Source organism: Gobius niger (genome assembly GCF_951799975.1).
Source record: "Gobius niger genome assembly, chromosome: 17".
NCBI lineage: Eukaryota > Metazoa > Chordata > Actinopteri > Gobiiformes > Gobiidae > Gobius > Gobius niger.
Genome location: NC_136868.1, coordinates 5,083,513 through 5,101,251, shown reverse-complemented (window position 1 = coordinate 5,101,251; position 17,739 = coordinate 5,083,513). Strand labels below are relative to the sequence as shown.

The 17,739-nt window shown below is 41.0% G+C and overlaps 2 protein-coding genes across 4 annotated transcripts in view; one reads left to right on the top strand and one right to left on the bottom strand.

Moving 5' to 3' along the window:
* Nucleotides 1–17,739, top strand: part of mcf2l2 (MCF.2 cell line derived transforming sequence-like 2) — a 213,814-nt gene that overhangs the window by 148,226 nt on the left and 47,849 nt on the right. For all 3 annotated transcript variants that reach the window (XM_079574860.1, XM_079574859.1, XM_079574861.1), the window contains exons 23-26: nucleotides 1,557–1,637; nucleotides 4,535–4,675; nucleotides 11,409–11,501; nucleotides 14,141–14,219. In XM_079574860.1, the coding sequence (XP_079430986.1) occupies nucleotides 1,557–1,637; nucleotides 4,535–4,675; nucleotides 11,409–11,501; nucleotides 14,141–14,219 (394 nt within the window). The remainder of the gene's footprint in view (nucleotides 1–1,556; nucleotides 1,638–4,534; nucleotides 4,676–11,408; nucleotides 11,502–14,140; nucleotides 14,220–17,739) is intronic.
* Nucleotides 1–17,739, bottom strand: part of b3gnt5a (UDP-GlcNAc:betaGal beta-1,3-N-acetylglucosaminyltransferase 5a) — a 66,547-nt gene that overhangs the window by 43,578 nt on the left and 5,230 nt on the right. The window lies entirely within an intron of this gene.

Here is a 17,739-nt window from a genome sequence, read left to right as displayed (position 1 = left end):
TCCTGATTGAACTATGAGCAAAACAAAGTGTAACTGGTGTAAATTTAGTGTCACTGCAGTAAAAAATGTAGAAAGTATTGAAGATTATCCATACATTGCCATATTTTAAATTTACATAAACATATTTCTTTATATAAATTTCAAGATAAAGGTCCAGATCCAAAAAATAAGGGTTGTAGTAAGTTGCTAGTAAGATAATTGGTAACTGGTGTGAGGCCCGCGTCCCAAATTTGGCCCGCTGAAACAATTATGTTGGCCCGCCAGAGAGTGACTTACAGGTTAAAGCTCTCTTCCATTCATTCTCAATGGTAAATATGGATGCAGTACACTTTTTGACCACCAGCGTCAAATTGGGGGCGCTGTTTCACTCCTTTTGGAAACACTGTTGTGGTGTTTTGGTATTTATTAATCACAGAGTGTTGTAGCATCAACTTTCAGTTTTCCAACTTTTATTGCAAAGGTTGTTAATTGATGCTGAACTGACACTTTCAAAATAATCTAATGTAGCGTTTTCTTTGAGTTAGCGAATGAGTTAAAGTCACTGTCGGTGCTGTAGATACAGGTGTTTTTTATTATTTTTTTACATTTTGCACTGAATTGCTACAATTGTTGATTTTGTTCTACTAAAACTAGGCTTTTGCCATAGTGACCATTTGTTTTAAAGGGGGGGTGTTATGCAAAATCGACTTTTTCAAGCTTTGCATCATGTTATTATGTCACTCCCTCATTAAAAACATGCCTGAAGTGTTGCCTTGGCACATTCACGTATTTTTGAGTCATCTGTAAAAACTCTGAGGCTATCCCATTTTAGGGATAGGTTTGCCTGAGTCCTCCTAGGAACGCCCCCACCTCCTGGAGACGCCTCCGAGCTTTCGTCACCAGCCGAGTAACCGACCACTGCTCCTCAGCAGAACCCCCTCCCCACTGATGCCACAGACAGCGTGTGGAGGGGGCGTGTCGGAAAGGCTCAGAGGTTCTTAAAGAGACAGAGGCCTATTTCAAGACATTCACTACAGCCATTTTGAGAGAGCAATTTTATACAAGGCAGTTATTCTAATTTACTGCATTTACAGACCAACAGAAGGTTTTGTCATCATTGTAGTGTGATATAGACTGGTGCTATGTGATTGAAAAAAGCATAATACCCCCTCTTTAATATAACATGTTATTTGCATAGATAGAATCAAATGCAATCCCGCGACTCACAGGCACTTTTTCATTTTGGCCCTCGGAGACAAAAAGTTTGGGCACCCCTGCTGTAAACCGTCACCATTCACTTCAAAAAGTATGCTGAAGAAAATGCCTTGTACTCGTATCGGTAATTGGTATCGGCAAGTACTTCGGTGCATCCATAAGAATTATACAGTATCTCATTTGATTGCCTCTTTAAAATTGTTTTCCCTTGAATTCCCTGATTTCAAGGGAAAGCTAGTTTGTTATGTCTGTGAAGGAGTGGCTTGTATATTGTATTACTTGTGAAGCTCATTGAGACATCAGAGTCTTCTATCCATCTGCTTATCTCTTTAACCAAGTGTAACCTTTGTTGTGTTTGACAGGGGAACCTAAGTGAATTGGGAAAGCTTCTGATGCAAGGATCTTTCAACGTGTGGACGGACCACAAGAGGGGACACAGCAAGGTAACTTAGACACTTAGAATTAGGGCTGAGTCGCGACCCATTAAAGTGAATGTAGTGGCGAGATAGCGGCGGTGACGGTGTTTTAGATCGTCTGGGGGTTTAATTTATCCGGTGACACAGTTGGAGCCGTGTTGACAGTTTAGGCTACCACGTCACCTGACTACACTCACCAAAGCTTATATTTCGTCTCAAGCAACATATCCGATGGCCTCCTCAGTGCTCACCGCTCTAATACACCATTACCGTGGCATCGATTCAGCAAAATGTGCACTGACGCTCACAGAAAAGCCGCGTGTTCAGTTGAAAGTAGACATGCATGTGCCAGTTGATTCAGCCGAACAGTCGCAGATGCAAATGGGGAGCAAAACAGCTGTTTGTGGGTGTGTCCTTCTGTGGTACCAGGATGTAACCAGTCAATAAAACTGAAATTTCTTTTGTGATCGGCCTGATAATTGTTCCTCATTATGCCTCATTAGGACTGTGGCTGGGCGGCTGCTTCCTTTAAACCAGTACAATTTCAATCATCGTTTGCAATGACAAGACATATGACATGGAGAATAAATGTAATTACTATTCTTTGGACAACAGCTTTCAGAACAGGAGTTGGACCGTAAGCAGATCGTTTCTATGTAGCTATAGGTGCCTTCTGCATGACGTCACGCCAACTAAGATACTCCATCTTGACGGGATACATGCTAATGAACTCTAGATAAACTCACACCAACGTCTCATTTAAAATCTACATTTCAAAACCGCTGAAATGCCTGAAACTTGTTGAGCCGCAAATTAGTGGTGTCAGAATTTCTCATGTCTTTACTCTTTTAACGGGGTCCCATTGTACTTTTCAATCGGATATCTGATCAAATTATTAGCCTTTTGAAAACTGTTTTAGCATAGAAGGATTTACTGTCAATGTGAGATTTACTGTTCGTTAATCTGTGAAAGATAACTATCTATACAACAAGCTGGGGGAGTTTTACAGTATTAATAGCCTGCTGGTTTATCGAAGTGTCAAGTAACTTACCTTACTCATGACAATGAGAATATCCTTTCTTTTTGGTTTTCATACAGATGTATTCGATACCCATCCTGACTCAAAATATCTGTATGCAGAAAGGCTTTTACCGTAAATTCTCTAATACTGGCCTGTATTCCATTAGCGGCCGGGTCTCTAACAGAGGCCGGGTTCGCGGCTGGCGGAGGCAAATTAAAGCCGGTCTCTAAAACAGGCCGGGGCTTTTATTAGAAACTATAGCGGTAGAAATAATCCCCATGTTAGGAATTTATCTCATACTGGTGTAAATGAAAACTCACGTGTAGGAAGTAAACAAACGGGAACCCGGGCCGAGGGGGACGCTGCGGAGGAGCTGATCCCAGCGTAACTTTGACACAGATTTAGCCACTTTTCAAACCTCCTGTGACGATATTTGGAAACAGGGCAAACAACAAATGTTGTGTGACCCTCCAGGGTTTTAATAAAGTCTCCATCGCGTCTTCAAAGCACGTCCAGCTGCTCCGTGTGCAGGTCAGTCCCACGCCTCAAAATAACTCCTCCCATCAGCGCGAGCGTCTCGTCTTCTCTCGGGTCAGTCTCATGATCGATCACAAACACAAACGCTCCGTCTAAACTCGCCTTTACACAAAATAACAACAAATAATCCGGTCCGCGGTAAAAACGAAACAGAAACCTGCAGTGACACTGATGTCAATGTTACGCTAACAGCAACGAAACACTTCCTGTTGTCCCGACAAAATTAAAGGCGTCAATGTTCCAGCCGCTGGGAGAGGGTTTGAAATGTTAATTAATAAATGAACCTAATATTTTAGGTGCAAATGGACACAAATCTCGTTTTTCTTCATTTTCCTGGTCGTCCGTTTTGCTCAAATAGAAATAAAGGCCTGTCTCTAATTGTGGCCTGGTTCTAATAAAGGCCTGGTCCTAGATGCCCTTGAGTAAATAAAGGCCCCGGCCTATATTAGAGCATTTACGGTATATGCTTTTAATGATTTTCCTGTGTATGAAGACGGAAAGTCAAGAAACTATGTACAATGTAAATATCGCCAAACTCGAGTGAAGGTATATTGACCGAGAACTTCGCGTCATTAAATAACTCGTCCGGAAGCGTGTCTGGGTCTGTAATATCCAACAATGACAGTTTGCTTGCGTATCGAAGTGCCGCATTTCCTTGTAAGTGAGTTGTAAAAGATGTAGGTGAAAAAACACTGCATGATTGTGTGGAATCGCGATCGTTTTCCGTTGCATTCGCCATTTTTGTTTCCCTTCAAAATGTCGCGCGCTTCCATTTCTCGTCACGTGACTGTGAGACACCTACACCTTTACCCATCATACCAACAATACGATTCATTTGATCTGACCAAGACAAATCCAGTCTGATTTTTTGGTATCTGATTGAACACACTTTTTGTTCAATACAATACATTTAGTTTTAGACGTGTTTAGTACCAATTTCTTCGTTTTGACCCACTTCAGTGCCAGGTTCAGATATTGTGGGCGACGAGGAAAACAGAGTAGCGTCATCAGCACATGATCATAAAGGACTTAAAAGTATCATTGTTGCGGTAACAGGTGACGCAATATCCGTTCCACAAGAAGCCGCGATGTGTCACAAGATGACTCAGGAAAGACCTCAGTGATCTTGTGACACATCGTGGCTTCTTGTGAAACGGAGCTCGTAGTAAATCTCTTAGCCCCCGCCGAAACCGAGCGCATTTTCTCCAATTCCGCTTCACCGGTATTTACCTTTCCGGCATGTTTTTCCAAGAAGCTTTTAGATTTGTGTAAAGCCAAATGGGAGAACACTCAGCAACTTAGAAATGTGTGATGGTTCCGATTGAAACCTCAGCTGAAACCTCGACTGGACTGTGTGCGTTTGCAGGTGAAGGACCTGGCGCGGTTCAAGCCGATGCAGAGGCACCTGTTCCTCTACGACAAGATTCTGCTGTTCTGTAAGAAGCGAGAGGAGACGAGCGAGGGCCACGAGAAGACGCCGTCCTACAGCTTCAAACACTCACTCAAGGTCAGGCCACATGATAAAGGAAATTCTCTTCTTCTTCTTCTCCTTCTTCTCCCCCTTCTTCTCCTTCTTCTCCCCCTTCTTCTTCTTCTTCTCCCCCTTCTTCTCCTCCTTCTTCTCCTTCTCCTTCTTCTCCTTCTTCTTCTTCTTCTCCCCCTTCTTCTCCTTCTTCTTCTTCTTCTCCTTCTTCTTCTTCTTCTTCTCCTTCTTCTTCTTCTCCCCCTTCTTCTCCTACTTCTCCTCCTTCTCCCCCTCCTTTTCCTTCTTCTCCTTCTTCTCCTTCTTCTCCTTCTTCTTCTTCTCCTTCTTCTTCTTCTTCTCCTTCTTCTTCTGCTTCTTCTTCTTCTCCCCCTTCTTCTCCTACTTCTCCTCCTTCTCCCCCTCCTTTTCCTTCTTCTCCTTCTTCTCCTTCTTCTCCTTCTTCTTCTTCTCCTTCTTCTTCTTCTCCTTCTCCTCCTCCTTCTTCTCCTCCTTCTTCTTCTTCTCCCCTCTTCTTCTCCTCCTTCTTCTTCTTCTCCCCTTCTTCTCCTTCTCCTCCTTCTTCTCCTTCTTCTTCTTCTCCCCCTTCTTCTCCTACTTCTCCTCCTTCTCCCCCTCCTTTTCCTTCTTCTCCTTCTTCTCCTTCTTCTCCTTCTTCTTCTTCTCCTTCTTCTTCTTCTTCTCCTTCTTCTTCTGCTTCTTCTTCTTCTCCCCCTTCTTCTCCTACTTCTCCTCCTTCTCCCCCTCCTTTTCCTTCTTCTCCTTCTTCTCCTTCTTCTCCTTCTTCTTCTTCTCCTTCTTCTTCTTCTTCTCCTTCTCCTCCTCCTTCTTCTTCTTCTCCTCTTTCTTCTCCTTCTTCTCCTCCTTCTTCCTCTTCTCCTACTTCTCCTCCTTCTCCTTCTTCTTCTTCACCTTCTTCTTCTCCTCCTTGTCCTTCTCCTTCTTCACAGAGAAAAGTTTCAAAACGGTGTTGATGTTAAATATAGTGGGTACATTTCCGTCTGTCAAATTAGCGATCGCTTTGCTATGTTGTACATCAGATCACTCATAAAACATACAAATAAATTACATTTAGATGGCCTAGCCTATTTGGATGTACATCACAATTTAAAACAAATATTGAATTTACTGCCCACCTCCTTATTGACAAATAAAAAAGGTTTATATATTTTTATTTCTCATTCCAGTTTAAATGTTCTGAATATTGGCAACATGAGGCCACAGTTTCAGACCCGTCACTTTTGACATATGATAATGATAATAATAAATTCCACTACCCATAATGCAACATAATTAAACTGTAGGCTCTTTTAGAATGTTGTGATGTCATGTGAACGCAACCTATTGGGGGAAATGTCTTTTTTTGTTGTTGTTAATTAACCAGCAGACATAATAAAACCTTGGATCTACAGATATAAGATTTCTTTTCGTTCCCAGTACTACCTAAACATTTTTCCCGATACCAGACTGGTGTCGTTTAACGGTACCCAGCCCTACTAGTTAACCCCTTAACTCCCACCTGAACCGAGCACATTTTCTCCAGGTGTGAAGATAGTGACAAAACGGAGACGAAAACAATTATGAAAATGTGACATAAAAGTGAGAAAAGTTTGACAAAAAAGTGACGAAAAAATGATGAAAAAGTGGCAAAAATGTCACAAAAATGACAAAAGAAATGACTAAAAAATGAATAAAAAATGACAAAAATGTGACAAAAATGTGATAAAAATTTGACCAAAAAATGACAAAAATTAGACAAAAAATGACAAAAAAAATGACAAAAATGTGAGAGAAAATTGACAAAAAGTTGACGAAAAATGACAAAAAAAGTGACGAAAAATTTATGAAAAAGTGACAAAAATGTCACAAAAATGACAAAAGAAATGACAAAAAAGTTTCAAAAAATGACAAAAAAATGACAAAAAATGTGACAAAAATGTGATAAAAATTTGACCAAAAAATGACAAAAATTAGACGAAGAAATGACAAAAAAAATGAGTTACAAAAATGAGTACCCAACAAAAAAATGATGGGAAAAAATCTGATGATGTGAGGAAAATGATCCTCTTGGTTCAGGCGGGAGTTAAGGGGTTAACTATTATAACAATTCTCTGAGCTGCTGGTTTTTGTCATGACACTTTTCTGACAGTGTGACAAAGGTCCTTCGGGTCCGGTTTAGGTTTTAGTTTCTTTAATGAGAAGTCCGTCTGCTGCATACGGACGATCAGCGTTCTCCAAAAAGAAAACCAAAATTAGCTTTGACCCAGTGACTCATTTCAGTGCGTGGTAAAAGCGAAACGGCTCAGCGAGACAAAAGGGAAGTGAAAACTGAGATCATAGTGAAGAAATTTCTACCATGTGACACATCAAACCTGCTACAAATTCCTGTAAAGCGTTTTTTGTTGTGCAACATCAAGCAACCGCCGCAGATGCTGTGGTTAAAGGAATCTGATTTAATGTACTTTCTTTCCTTTTTTCCCCCAAAACACACTCTTCACAGCCCTCGAGTGTATCGTCTCCTTCTGCGGCCTTGAGTCGCCGAAGCACTACTTGATAAATATCTAGCACAAATCGCTGCAAACAGAGCGTTTAGCTTTTAAACTGAAGACTGACATATAAACTAATGTAACACAAGAATCACACAAGCATTTCAGAATGTAGAGATCTCAGAAAAGAGCTACTTCCCCAACGATTCTGATAATAATCACGCCCTTTTAAATGCAAAAAAATAACACAGTGAGAAGTTTCCATTCGTACAGTATGTCAAGTGTTTCATGCATATTCACGAGAGCGACCTTTATAGTTTTCAGATGAGTCATGGGACTGTCTGCTAAAGAGGATTTGATAATTAAAAGTGAAAAGTCACGGTTTGCAGAAGTTTCATTTTGAACCGCCATAAGATCCTACAGTTGTGCTTTGTTCCTCTTTGTGGGATCCAATACTGGACTTTTTAATTAATATATGGCCGCAGAAAAAGACTGTGTAACAGTGGCGGCTGGTGATGTGAAAACTAGGAGGGGCTGTTGCCTCTACCTACCTATTATTTATTTTTTAGAAGATACTTATAATAAACATTGATTTTAACTTAAAAAAGAAAGTTATCTTTGGGGCATTTAATATTATTATTTTATGTAGAATAATTCAAAACTTATATAAATCATTTCTGACTAAAGTGTAACGATAGTCACTATACATATTTGTGTTGTGCACCACTGATTTGTGTTTTGCACCAACAGAACCAGAACAAAGGCAGGAGGTGTTTCCTCTTTGATTTCATGTACAGTTTTAGTCCCAGACCTGCTGTGGTTTCATTATGAGCCTCAGAGCCACAGGTTTAAACCCGTATAAACCGTCAGACAAATGATCCGCTCAGAAATAATGTGCAGCTCACGTATAGACGAGAGTCCTCCTCCTCCTGTAGCACCTGGAGCTCCACCTCTGTTTCCCTCAGTGAATGAATGACGTTCCCCTCTCCTGTCGTAGCTCCTCCTCATGGTCCTGAATCTTCTCTCCATCAAATGTCCACGTCCTGGGACAGAACTGTCTGTCCAAGTCAGCGAGGGTTTGTCCCAAAGTGTGAGATAAACAAGCAGCAGCTAAAGCAGACGAGCTAGTTAGCATCGCCATGCTACCTCCAGGAAAGTCCGTTTAGACGTGACTTCTGACTGAAGAAAGATGTCCCAAGTCCATTAGTTTGACTAAATCCTTTCACCTCCTCTCAGAAAACAACACGAAGCTTCTCCGTCTCTCAAATAAGAAGTTTTTCCTCCGATCGTCCGTGAGCTCAGAGCTGCTCCCACAACGAGCTACTCGCGTTTGTTTACAGTAGAGCCTCCTCGTCTTTCACCTGTTAAATCTCCGATGGGCGCTTGGCCTCAGCGCCCATCGGAGATTTATTATTGCGCGTCTCTGATTGGTTGAATTAATGATATACAGTGACGTTTTTATACCATATCAGAGCGTCATTGGTCAGATGCTTGGGGCGCTGTTCCTCACCGCCCCGAGCACAAAACTACACATTTATGATGCTGTGACAGCGGCTACAGCACAAGATGAAACTGGCAGACAAAATGACACCTCCGCTCCCCCTCCCCCAGTGTTAGAAACATCTATACATAAGAAAGTTATGATTTTGCTAAACTTAAAACTTTTAATTTTATTTGCAAAATTGATAGGAGGGGCGGCGCCCCACCGCCCATAATGGACCAGCCGCCACTGCTGTGTAACCCCAATTTTCGAATTGTATTGACCTGAACTATAGCCAGTTTCATTCATTAAAGGTAAGCGAGTAAGTTTAGTTTATTTTTGACTTTTTACAACATTGTCCAGTAAGTTATAGAAGCTCAATAAAGGATTTGGCTGAAGATGGAAAGTTTATCTACGCCTAACCCGTAATCAATGTAATAAACATTTACATGTCCCGGTGATACAGCACAATACGCTCTGCATCCAAGATAAGAATTCAAAACGGCACATTCTACATCGTGTTCCAGATTATTATGCAAATTGTATTTCAGTGTCATAAAGGTAAAACAAAAATATTATTCAATGAAACTCATGGATGGTTTTGTGTCTCGGGCTCTTTGAATCACTGACATTAATCTCAGACGCCTGTGATGATTAGTTGTCAGGTTAGGCCCAGTTAAGGGAAAAACTACTGAAAAGGACACATTATTAAGCAGACGAACATTTTCAAGCAATATGGGAAAGAAAAAGGATCTCTCTGCTGATGAAAAGTGTGACATAGTTGACTGCCTTGGTCTAGGTATGAAAACCTTTGATATTTTATGTAAAAAGGGAAAGCCTTATCATCGTACTGTTAAGAGATTTGTGGCTGATTCAGAGCACACTTGGGTTTGTGCAGATAAAGGCACAATATGGACGGTTTCAGCCAGACAAATGCATCAGATTAATAGAACAGATGCCACAAAGCAGCAAACAGGTATTTGAAGCTGCTGGTGCCTCTGGAGTCTCCCGAACATGAAGGTGTAGGACCCTCCAGAGGCTGCAGTTGTGCATAAACCTTCTCTCCGGCCTCCCCTAAACTGTTCATTGAAGCTGACGAGTGGAAACGGCTGCAGTGGCTCAGAACTACATGAAACTCATGATGTGGACCCCATCCTACCCTGACCTCAACCTTTGGAATATATAAATGAACAGTAGATTTTGAGTTGTTTATTATATTTATTTTTATCACTGGGAGGTTTTATCAATCACATTCATATTATCTTCTAACAGTTAAAGGCTTGACATGTTGACTGTCATTTGCTAATTTAGAATATCTTAGAAAAATATTTATATATATTTATGTACTTTTCCATACAGTCCTTTTACTTCCACCTGAGCAAAACTATAATTCAGCATCTGTGCTCCTACGTGTCCAATAATAATACTCACTTCTTCCACTGTGAGTAAACATCCAAGTGACAAATGCTTCATTTTGATCTGTAAAATAGATGCAGTTCGTCTCGCGCTCCATGTTCTTTAGAATCAATTATCATTATTTTTCTGTATTTTCTACCATTTTCTTGGAATTATCTCTGTAAATATCACAATTTCCACTTGATTTTATGTTTTGTTTCTCACAATTTATGGCGTCACTGAAAATAATCTGTCTTTTCCACTCAAACAGTAAAAAAGTAATAGTCTTGGTCAGCACCTTCCACTCCTACTCAAAGTAGTTACGTTACTCTTCGGTAGAAAAGCTTCAAAACAAGCATCAAGGACAACATTTACATATGGATTACTACGACTAATCCTCTTTGAAGTATATAAGTAAAACATACCCAAACATAAAACTTAAAATGTCCATATCCAGTCACAATCACATATGTATCAGAGAAATTACTATTAGATTAGTTTCTGAGATTTTTTTGGTGTGTGCTGGACTTCACATTAAAACCAACACTCTGGTGCCCTCTAGTGGTTACTTAAGGCGAGACACTGCAGGTGAATAGGGAAAAAAAGTATATTTACAGATATCAAGTTGAAACGTTTGCTGTAGATCACTGGCATAAATGTAAGGAAACTATACATTGCAAGTTTTCTGTCATTTTATCTTTTCATATAAGAACAAGGTGTTTTTGCCTAAAAATGCCCCAAATTTCACATCTTTTCGACGACGAAATCTGAATAATGGACAGAGCTACATTCAAATTTATGGTTTCATTTTATTGATAAATGAGTTACCAAGACTTTCTCAGAGGGGATTTAGGATTTCTTGTTTAGTTTTAAAATAAGCTGTTTTTTAGTGGAAAATTTTATTATTTTTTTGACATTCAAAACTCAATAAATGGGGCTTAAGGGATTAAATAATAAAAAATCACTCTGAAAAAATCTTCCAAATATTGTTCAGTCCAAGGCTGGAAAATTTGAAGTCTTTAGGTCCGACTGACGTGGACATAGTGTCGCCACAATGACAGAAAAATGTGTTTTGAGAAAAAGGTCCTTGAAATTGCATTCTCCCATATAAGTCTATGGGGGAACATTGAATCAGCGCAATATTTAAACATGTTATTGTGAAGATTAGGCATATTTTCTGTTTCCGGGTGAAAGCTTGTATGTTAAGAGACCAATTTGGCCCAAAACCTGAAAACTGAAAAAATTGACTTTTGCCTGTAGTGTCTCCCCTTAATAAACTTCATTTGAGATTTAAACGTTTTCCGACGAGAAGCAACAAAAATGGAGATAAGGAATTAAAAATATGACAGTATGTTGAAGAAGTGAACATGCCGTGTGTGTTTGTGTCTCTGTGCAGATGAGCTCCGTCGGCATCACGGAGAACGTCAAAGGAGACATGAAGAAGTTCGAAGTTTGGTTCAACGCTCGAGAGGAAGTTTACATCATCCAGGTACAGTTCCCTTCCACAACAACAACAAGCACCGACACTTACCGTATCCGCCCTCCTTCAACTTTTAGACATGTTGCCTGTGGATGAGAAACATAAATATATTGAATTGAAATTTCATGTGATGTTTTTGAATTGTTTTGATAAATAAAAAACTGCAAAGTGGGATGTGCATAAAAGTATCTACCCTCTTTCCTTTAACCCTTTTCACTGTAATAGGGCTTAGCTGATTTTAGTAGAGCTGTAGAGCCAATACAAGGCTCTTTTTAAACATCTGATCACAAATAAATATTACATTTTTTTATTTAGCAATGCTTTTCTGGCATTAAAGGTATACAGGAGGATTTTCCCGAATTTTAGGAAAGAACCGCCCTCTCCACTTTAAAAAAAAAAAATGCGCATGCGCAGCGCTCTACCTGCCTCCGAGGAGGAAGAATCTCCCAAAAACACTCTGGTCTTGTTTCTCTCTTCTGAAGCCTTTCTCTTCTTCTCAGACACTTCAAAGACACTTTTTCTCTTGCGACCCTCTGCCATTTTCAAACGACTCGGTGCGTTCTGACCAATCGTCTTGGTGATCCACCTGGAAATAGAACGTCCTCCGCTATACCTTTAATATTCGCATTGATTTTTTTTCCCCATACACAACTAGTTTTAAAATATAAAAGTATCCTCATTTTGCCTGGAGAAATGGTGAAATGGAGAAATTAGGTGTAAAACAGTTTTTGGCCTTTTATCTGTTTTTTAGCTGGAGATCCGGCCTTGTCCCGATCTCCAGTCCATAGATACTTATTTATCTGGCAAATATCTGAGTTTATATGACGTCATTACTTTGGATGCTTTTGTAAACGCTCTGCAAAGTGGAGACGTTGCTGTATAAACGGAGAGGTGTGGACAGAAAATCTGGATATTTCCTTCTCCAAGCTGCGCGTATCCATGGCAACGTTATTAGTTTGATATAAATAAATGAGCCCACGGTGATGGAACGTCGCGTCATCGGTTTTGTGTGCAATCTCTGGTGTGGACAGAGATAGTTTTGTTATACGGCTATAGAGAAAGTCTCAGATAAAATTGTGTTTGTTTATAAAACTCTCACATTTAAAATATTATAACCTGAACTCATTAACAAAGTGTAAACACGTTGAGCTGAGTTTCAAAAGCTTAAAGGGATGTTTCAGGATTTTGGACATAGGGCCTCATTTCCTTTATCTGGAGAGACATTTTTATTTTTATTCATGCAGTCCTTATATTTGAAGAGTTTAATGGTGCTAGGCTAGTGCTAGGCTAGTGCTAGGCTAGTGCTAGGCTAGTGCTAGGCTAGTGCTAGGCTAGTGCTAGGCTAGTGCTAGGCTAGTGCTAGGCTATGGTAACTAGTAGCCTGCATTAAAAACTGTCTGACCAAAGCACAGAGCACCTGAGGCAAATCACTTATAACACCAGACTACCCATGTAAATGTCTGTGTTGACTGAATATGTTTTGAAATATAACTGTTTTGCATTTAAAATAACTTATATTTGAGCAGCATCAGCTTCCTGGTTGTAGCTACGAAGTGGCGGAGTGATCTGCTCGGTTACCGGATCTACAGTAGTTTGTTTACCTGTGGCCGGCATTAGTACACGTGGAATTCACAAAGGAGCTTTCTACAAATCAGAAATGGCAACGTTTGGAGGACAAGCCCATGATTTTGAGGAGGTTTTTAATGCAGGCTACTAGTTACCATAGACATGCGCTAGCCTAGCACTAGCCTAGCACCACTAAACTCTTCATATACAAGGACTGCATTAATTAAAAATTAAAAAAAAAGATCCCTCCAGAAATCAACAACACTCTGGAGAACTATGAAATGGCCTTATGTTAAAAAAAATCCTGAAATATCCCTTTAAAGTCAGTCTGACATTGTGTGTTAAGTTTTGAGCAGATTAGAAATGTGTCTGTGAATGTAATACAAGCCTCTTTACTTACCTTTGACTTGGTATCAATCAACCAACCAACATCTAAGCTGCTATTATCAATAATGGATAGCAACCACAGCCCTGCAAATGAGACATTGAGTCGATTTTATGATAATCTACTAATAATCTTATTACGAAATGGGGAGAGACATGTTCACATAGAGAGTAAATGTAATCACTTGAGTCTTTCAGAAGATTCAAGGAAGCAAAGAACTCCCTCAATTCTATTTTAAAAACCAATAGGGATGGATTCTTGTTTTGCCATTTACTTTTATGTATGTGGTATTTACCCATAATTATGATATTATAAATTCTAAAAAAGTTCCTTCGGCAGGTCGTCATTCCCAAAAAGAATTTGTTCTAACTTTAATCGTGTAATTTTCTTCATTTTCTTTTTAAGCCAATTCATGACGTCTTGCCAGAAACCTTTTATCACTGGACAAAAGAAAAACAAATGTTTCAATAGTTTCATCTTCCTGGGAACAGAAACACACATGGCTCCACCTCAAAACCAAACCTCTTTTTAAGCATCGCTGCCCCTGTATCAATATATTCCAGAGCGTTTCTGTGTTTGAGCGTTGTTTTCCCGGACGTCCACATGATGGCAGTGTTGCACCAGGCTTCCCTCTCCCTCTTCCCCCCCCTTCTCTTCTCTCTCTTCTGTATGCGCTGACTGTCGTGTCTGTCTTTAGGCTCCTTCCATGGATGTGAAGAACATGTGGGTGTCAGAAATACGCAAAGTCCTCCAGGGCCAACTCGAAGCCTGCCGAGGTAACAGCACCACACGACACAGCCCCACTATATGTTTACCTCCACAGCGGATGCACGGCAATTTCAGGCGTGCGCTTTCCCTCCGAAGCTCGGGACAAAGCTGAACTGCGCCTGAAAATGAGAAAATCACATGTGGCGGTTAAAGAAAATGAAGTCGCTGCCTTGATTTGATGTGAAAGAATGAGGTCAGCTTGAATGATCAGGTTATTCCATCGATGGATTTTTTTTCCCCCCCCTGACCTTAACCCTATTGAGAATATTTGGGGATTTGTGCGATGGTCCGACTTTCCCATCGTCAAAACAAGATCATGGTGAAAAATGAGCGTGACAATGGACGGGGAGGGGGAAAATAAATCTAGTGACATTGCAGAAGCGCTTCAAAACAATGCCACAACAAACTCGCGCTGTAATCCGATGATGTTTCTCTTTTGGTGTATGTGAATCGCATTATCTTTCCTGAACTTCTTCGGGGGCTTCTTTGAGCTGCCAAAATAAGTGATAGGCGAATAACGGTAACATAGTAACGTTAAGCGTATTTGTTTTTCAAGTCACCAGAGCTGGGTAGAGTGGCCAAAATATTGACCATGTTTTCTGGACTATGAGTAGCTCTGGAGTATAAGTCACACCAGCCAAAAAAGGTATAATGAAGAAGAAAAAAACATATATAAGTCGCTCCAGAGTATAAGGGTGTATTCAGACCAGAAAAGTCCTTTGCTCCGCTTGTTTGTTCCGGATCAGAAGCGAACTTTTTTTTTCGTTTGGTGCAGTTCGAACTGTATTTTGTAAACACATACACGTGTGTGACGATCGAGGCTCCCATTGGACAGCAAGGACCACAACAAATGAAATAAAAATGAAAATTTGATGCTTACTATGATAATAAAAGAAACGTGAGAGGCCTTTAACCTCAGCTTCACCGGAGCAGCTGGAGGAAGAGGAGTTTTGTGCGGATGAAGGGTCGTCTGCTGAGCGGTTTGTTTCCATTATGTCCACGGGACAAACTGTTGGTCTTGATCCTCCACTTTTCTTTAATGCGTCTCGTACTTTCATTTAAGTTTGGCGAAGTTTTTTCCACTTTGACAGCGCGCTGCGGCGTCCGCGGCTGTTCAGGAGACGCTCGAAGCCCGTCTGCTTCATTTTCTCGCTAAACATGAACGCATTTTTGAGTGTCTTTTTCGCAGTTGGGTTAGTGCATCTGCTCAAATATCCGGGAGGCTCCAGGTCTGTCCACGGCTCATTGTTTGTAGCATCCATCCAGTCTTAGCGTTAACAGCCGCGAAGGGATAACTTTTCTCACGGGGCCTTGCTACGGTGGCTTGTTAAGCCCAAAAAGGCGCATGTATCCCGCAGTTGTTTCGGATCAACAGTGGTTTATATTCACACCTGGAGCGAACTGGACCAGAGTCCGTTTGGAAGCGACCGAGACCCACTTTTTCAGGTGTTCTCTTCTTTGATCCGCAACAGGATCCGTTTGCTGTATTCACACCTGCATAGAAAATCCGGACCAGCGTTCAAAACGAACCCTGATCCGTTTAAAGTGGACCAAACAGTGCAGGTCTGAATACACCCTAAGTCGCACCAGCCAAAAAAGGCATAATGAAGAAGAAAAAAACATATAAAAGTCGCTCCAGAGTATAAGTCACACCAGGCTTGGCAACTACCTGGCATGGAGGTAGCAGGAGTAGCAGATACTGGTACACAAGCCTAGAGCGCCCTCTAGCGGCTGTCAGTGTGAAAATAAAAAACATCTGAATTTATCTATTTTGATATAAGTCGCACCAGCCAAACTATGAAAAAAAGTGCGACTTATAGTCCGGAAAGTACAGTACTCAAGAAAAAGTAAAAAAGTGCTTGGAGAAAATGTTATTTGAGTAGTGGAGTACTTAGCTGCAAACATCTTATTCATGTTTCACTAAAGACAGAGTAAATAGTGGTTCCAACCCTTTTTTGTCCCATGTCCCCCTTGAGGCATTCATTTATACTCCGGGTACCCCCTACCTTGAGGATCCTGCCAAAATCTTAACAAAGTGAGCCACTAAACATAGATTATTCCGTATTATTCCATTTCTTTTAAGCACCCTCTGCCAAATGCTCAAGTACCCCTGGTGGGGAAACACTGACATAAATTATGAGAAAAAATAAATGATGTGAACATTTGAATATTAGATGTTTTCCTTAAAGCAGTACTAAGTAACTCATGCCCCTAGAGGCCATAAGCGCCACTGCAGGTGTCTCATGATTTTTCCATGAGAGTAAATACTACGCTGACAGAAAAGACAGCGGGACAGAGGGATATTGTGCATCCAATTACACAATGGAGATACTTTTTTTCACTCAAACTTGGCTGTAAATACTGTTTAAGTAGCGCTAGCCCGCAGTTAGCTTTGTTAGCGTCTTCGTCATGATTCCAGTGTGTATTGGTAGCTCCGACCCGTAAGCAGGAAAGCTGTAATTGTGGTTTTCTGGCCAGAGACACCAGGGGGAGATGAAACCCCCCCCAATCATCCCATTAACACTTGTATTACCCCCAAAGGGACAACGGAAAGGATTTACTAAGGTAAACAAGTTATTTAGTTCTGCTTTAAGGATTTGCTCACAGTGTCATGAGTTACTATTTTTTTCCCACCCAAGTAAGAGTACAGATACTTCATTGTGATATTACTCAAGTAGAAGCAAAAGGTCCTGTATTAGCGCTCTTTATTATCAGCTTATGCATGTCTGTGTGTGGATTGGCAAGGTCTTTTTTGCATTAGTATTTTTACATTGTTGAAAAGACGACCGTCAGGCACAAAGACTAAGCGAAGGCCATTTGAATGACTGTCTGTCTCTTTTTATAAGGCCACACACAGTCGAAGCTGTACTTTTGAGCATTTGAAATAAATAAATAAAACTATACGCCACAATCAAGGCTAGAACAGCTTTGCCAATTAATTCTTAGCGCGGTAAAACTGTCACTCGTGCTGATTCCGCTGGTAGGCTTTCTCGTGTGGTCGTTCATCGTAAATATCTGTGCAAATGCTTTAAAAAAATAAAGTATGAGATCCACTTTCCAGGAACGAGGATCCTCCGATTTAGTCCCCAATTAGTCTCCAGTCAGACCTCGTTTTCGTCGCGCTTTAGTCCTAGTTTGGTCCTTGTTTACTCCCCGTTCACGCCACATTTCTTCCCCCTCCTGCTCTGCTCTTTGCTCATTCTGTGGCGAAGGCGGGCAGGTGGTCCGGGCGGCGCCGCGGTGGTCCTGCCTGGCTGCCCCTCTGACGGAGTGAGCGGGAGCGGGGGGGGAGTGTAGGGCCCTGACAGTTCTCCTCCGACTGTACTGAACTAACAGAGCTGCAGACAGACGGCTAAATTGGACTGGGACAAAGGAGGGCAGGGAAACTCGAAGTCATGGAGAGCTATAGGCAGGTTAAAGTAAGGTAACACGGGGGCATGTCGGATTTAGTTTAGAGGCGTCGGAAAGTTCGGTTGGATGGGATGGGGCGCTTCACGCCGTAAACGGAAATGGAGAGAACTCAACTGA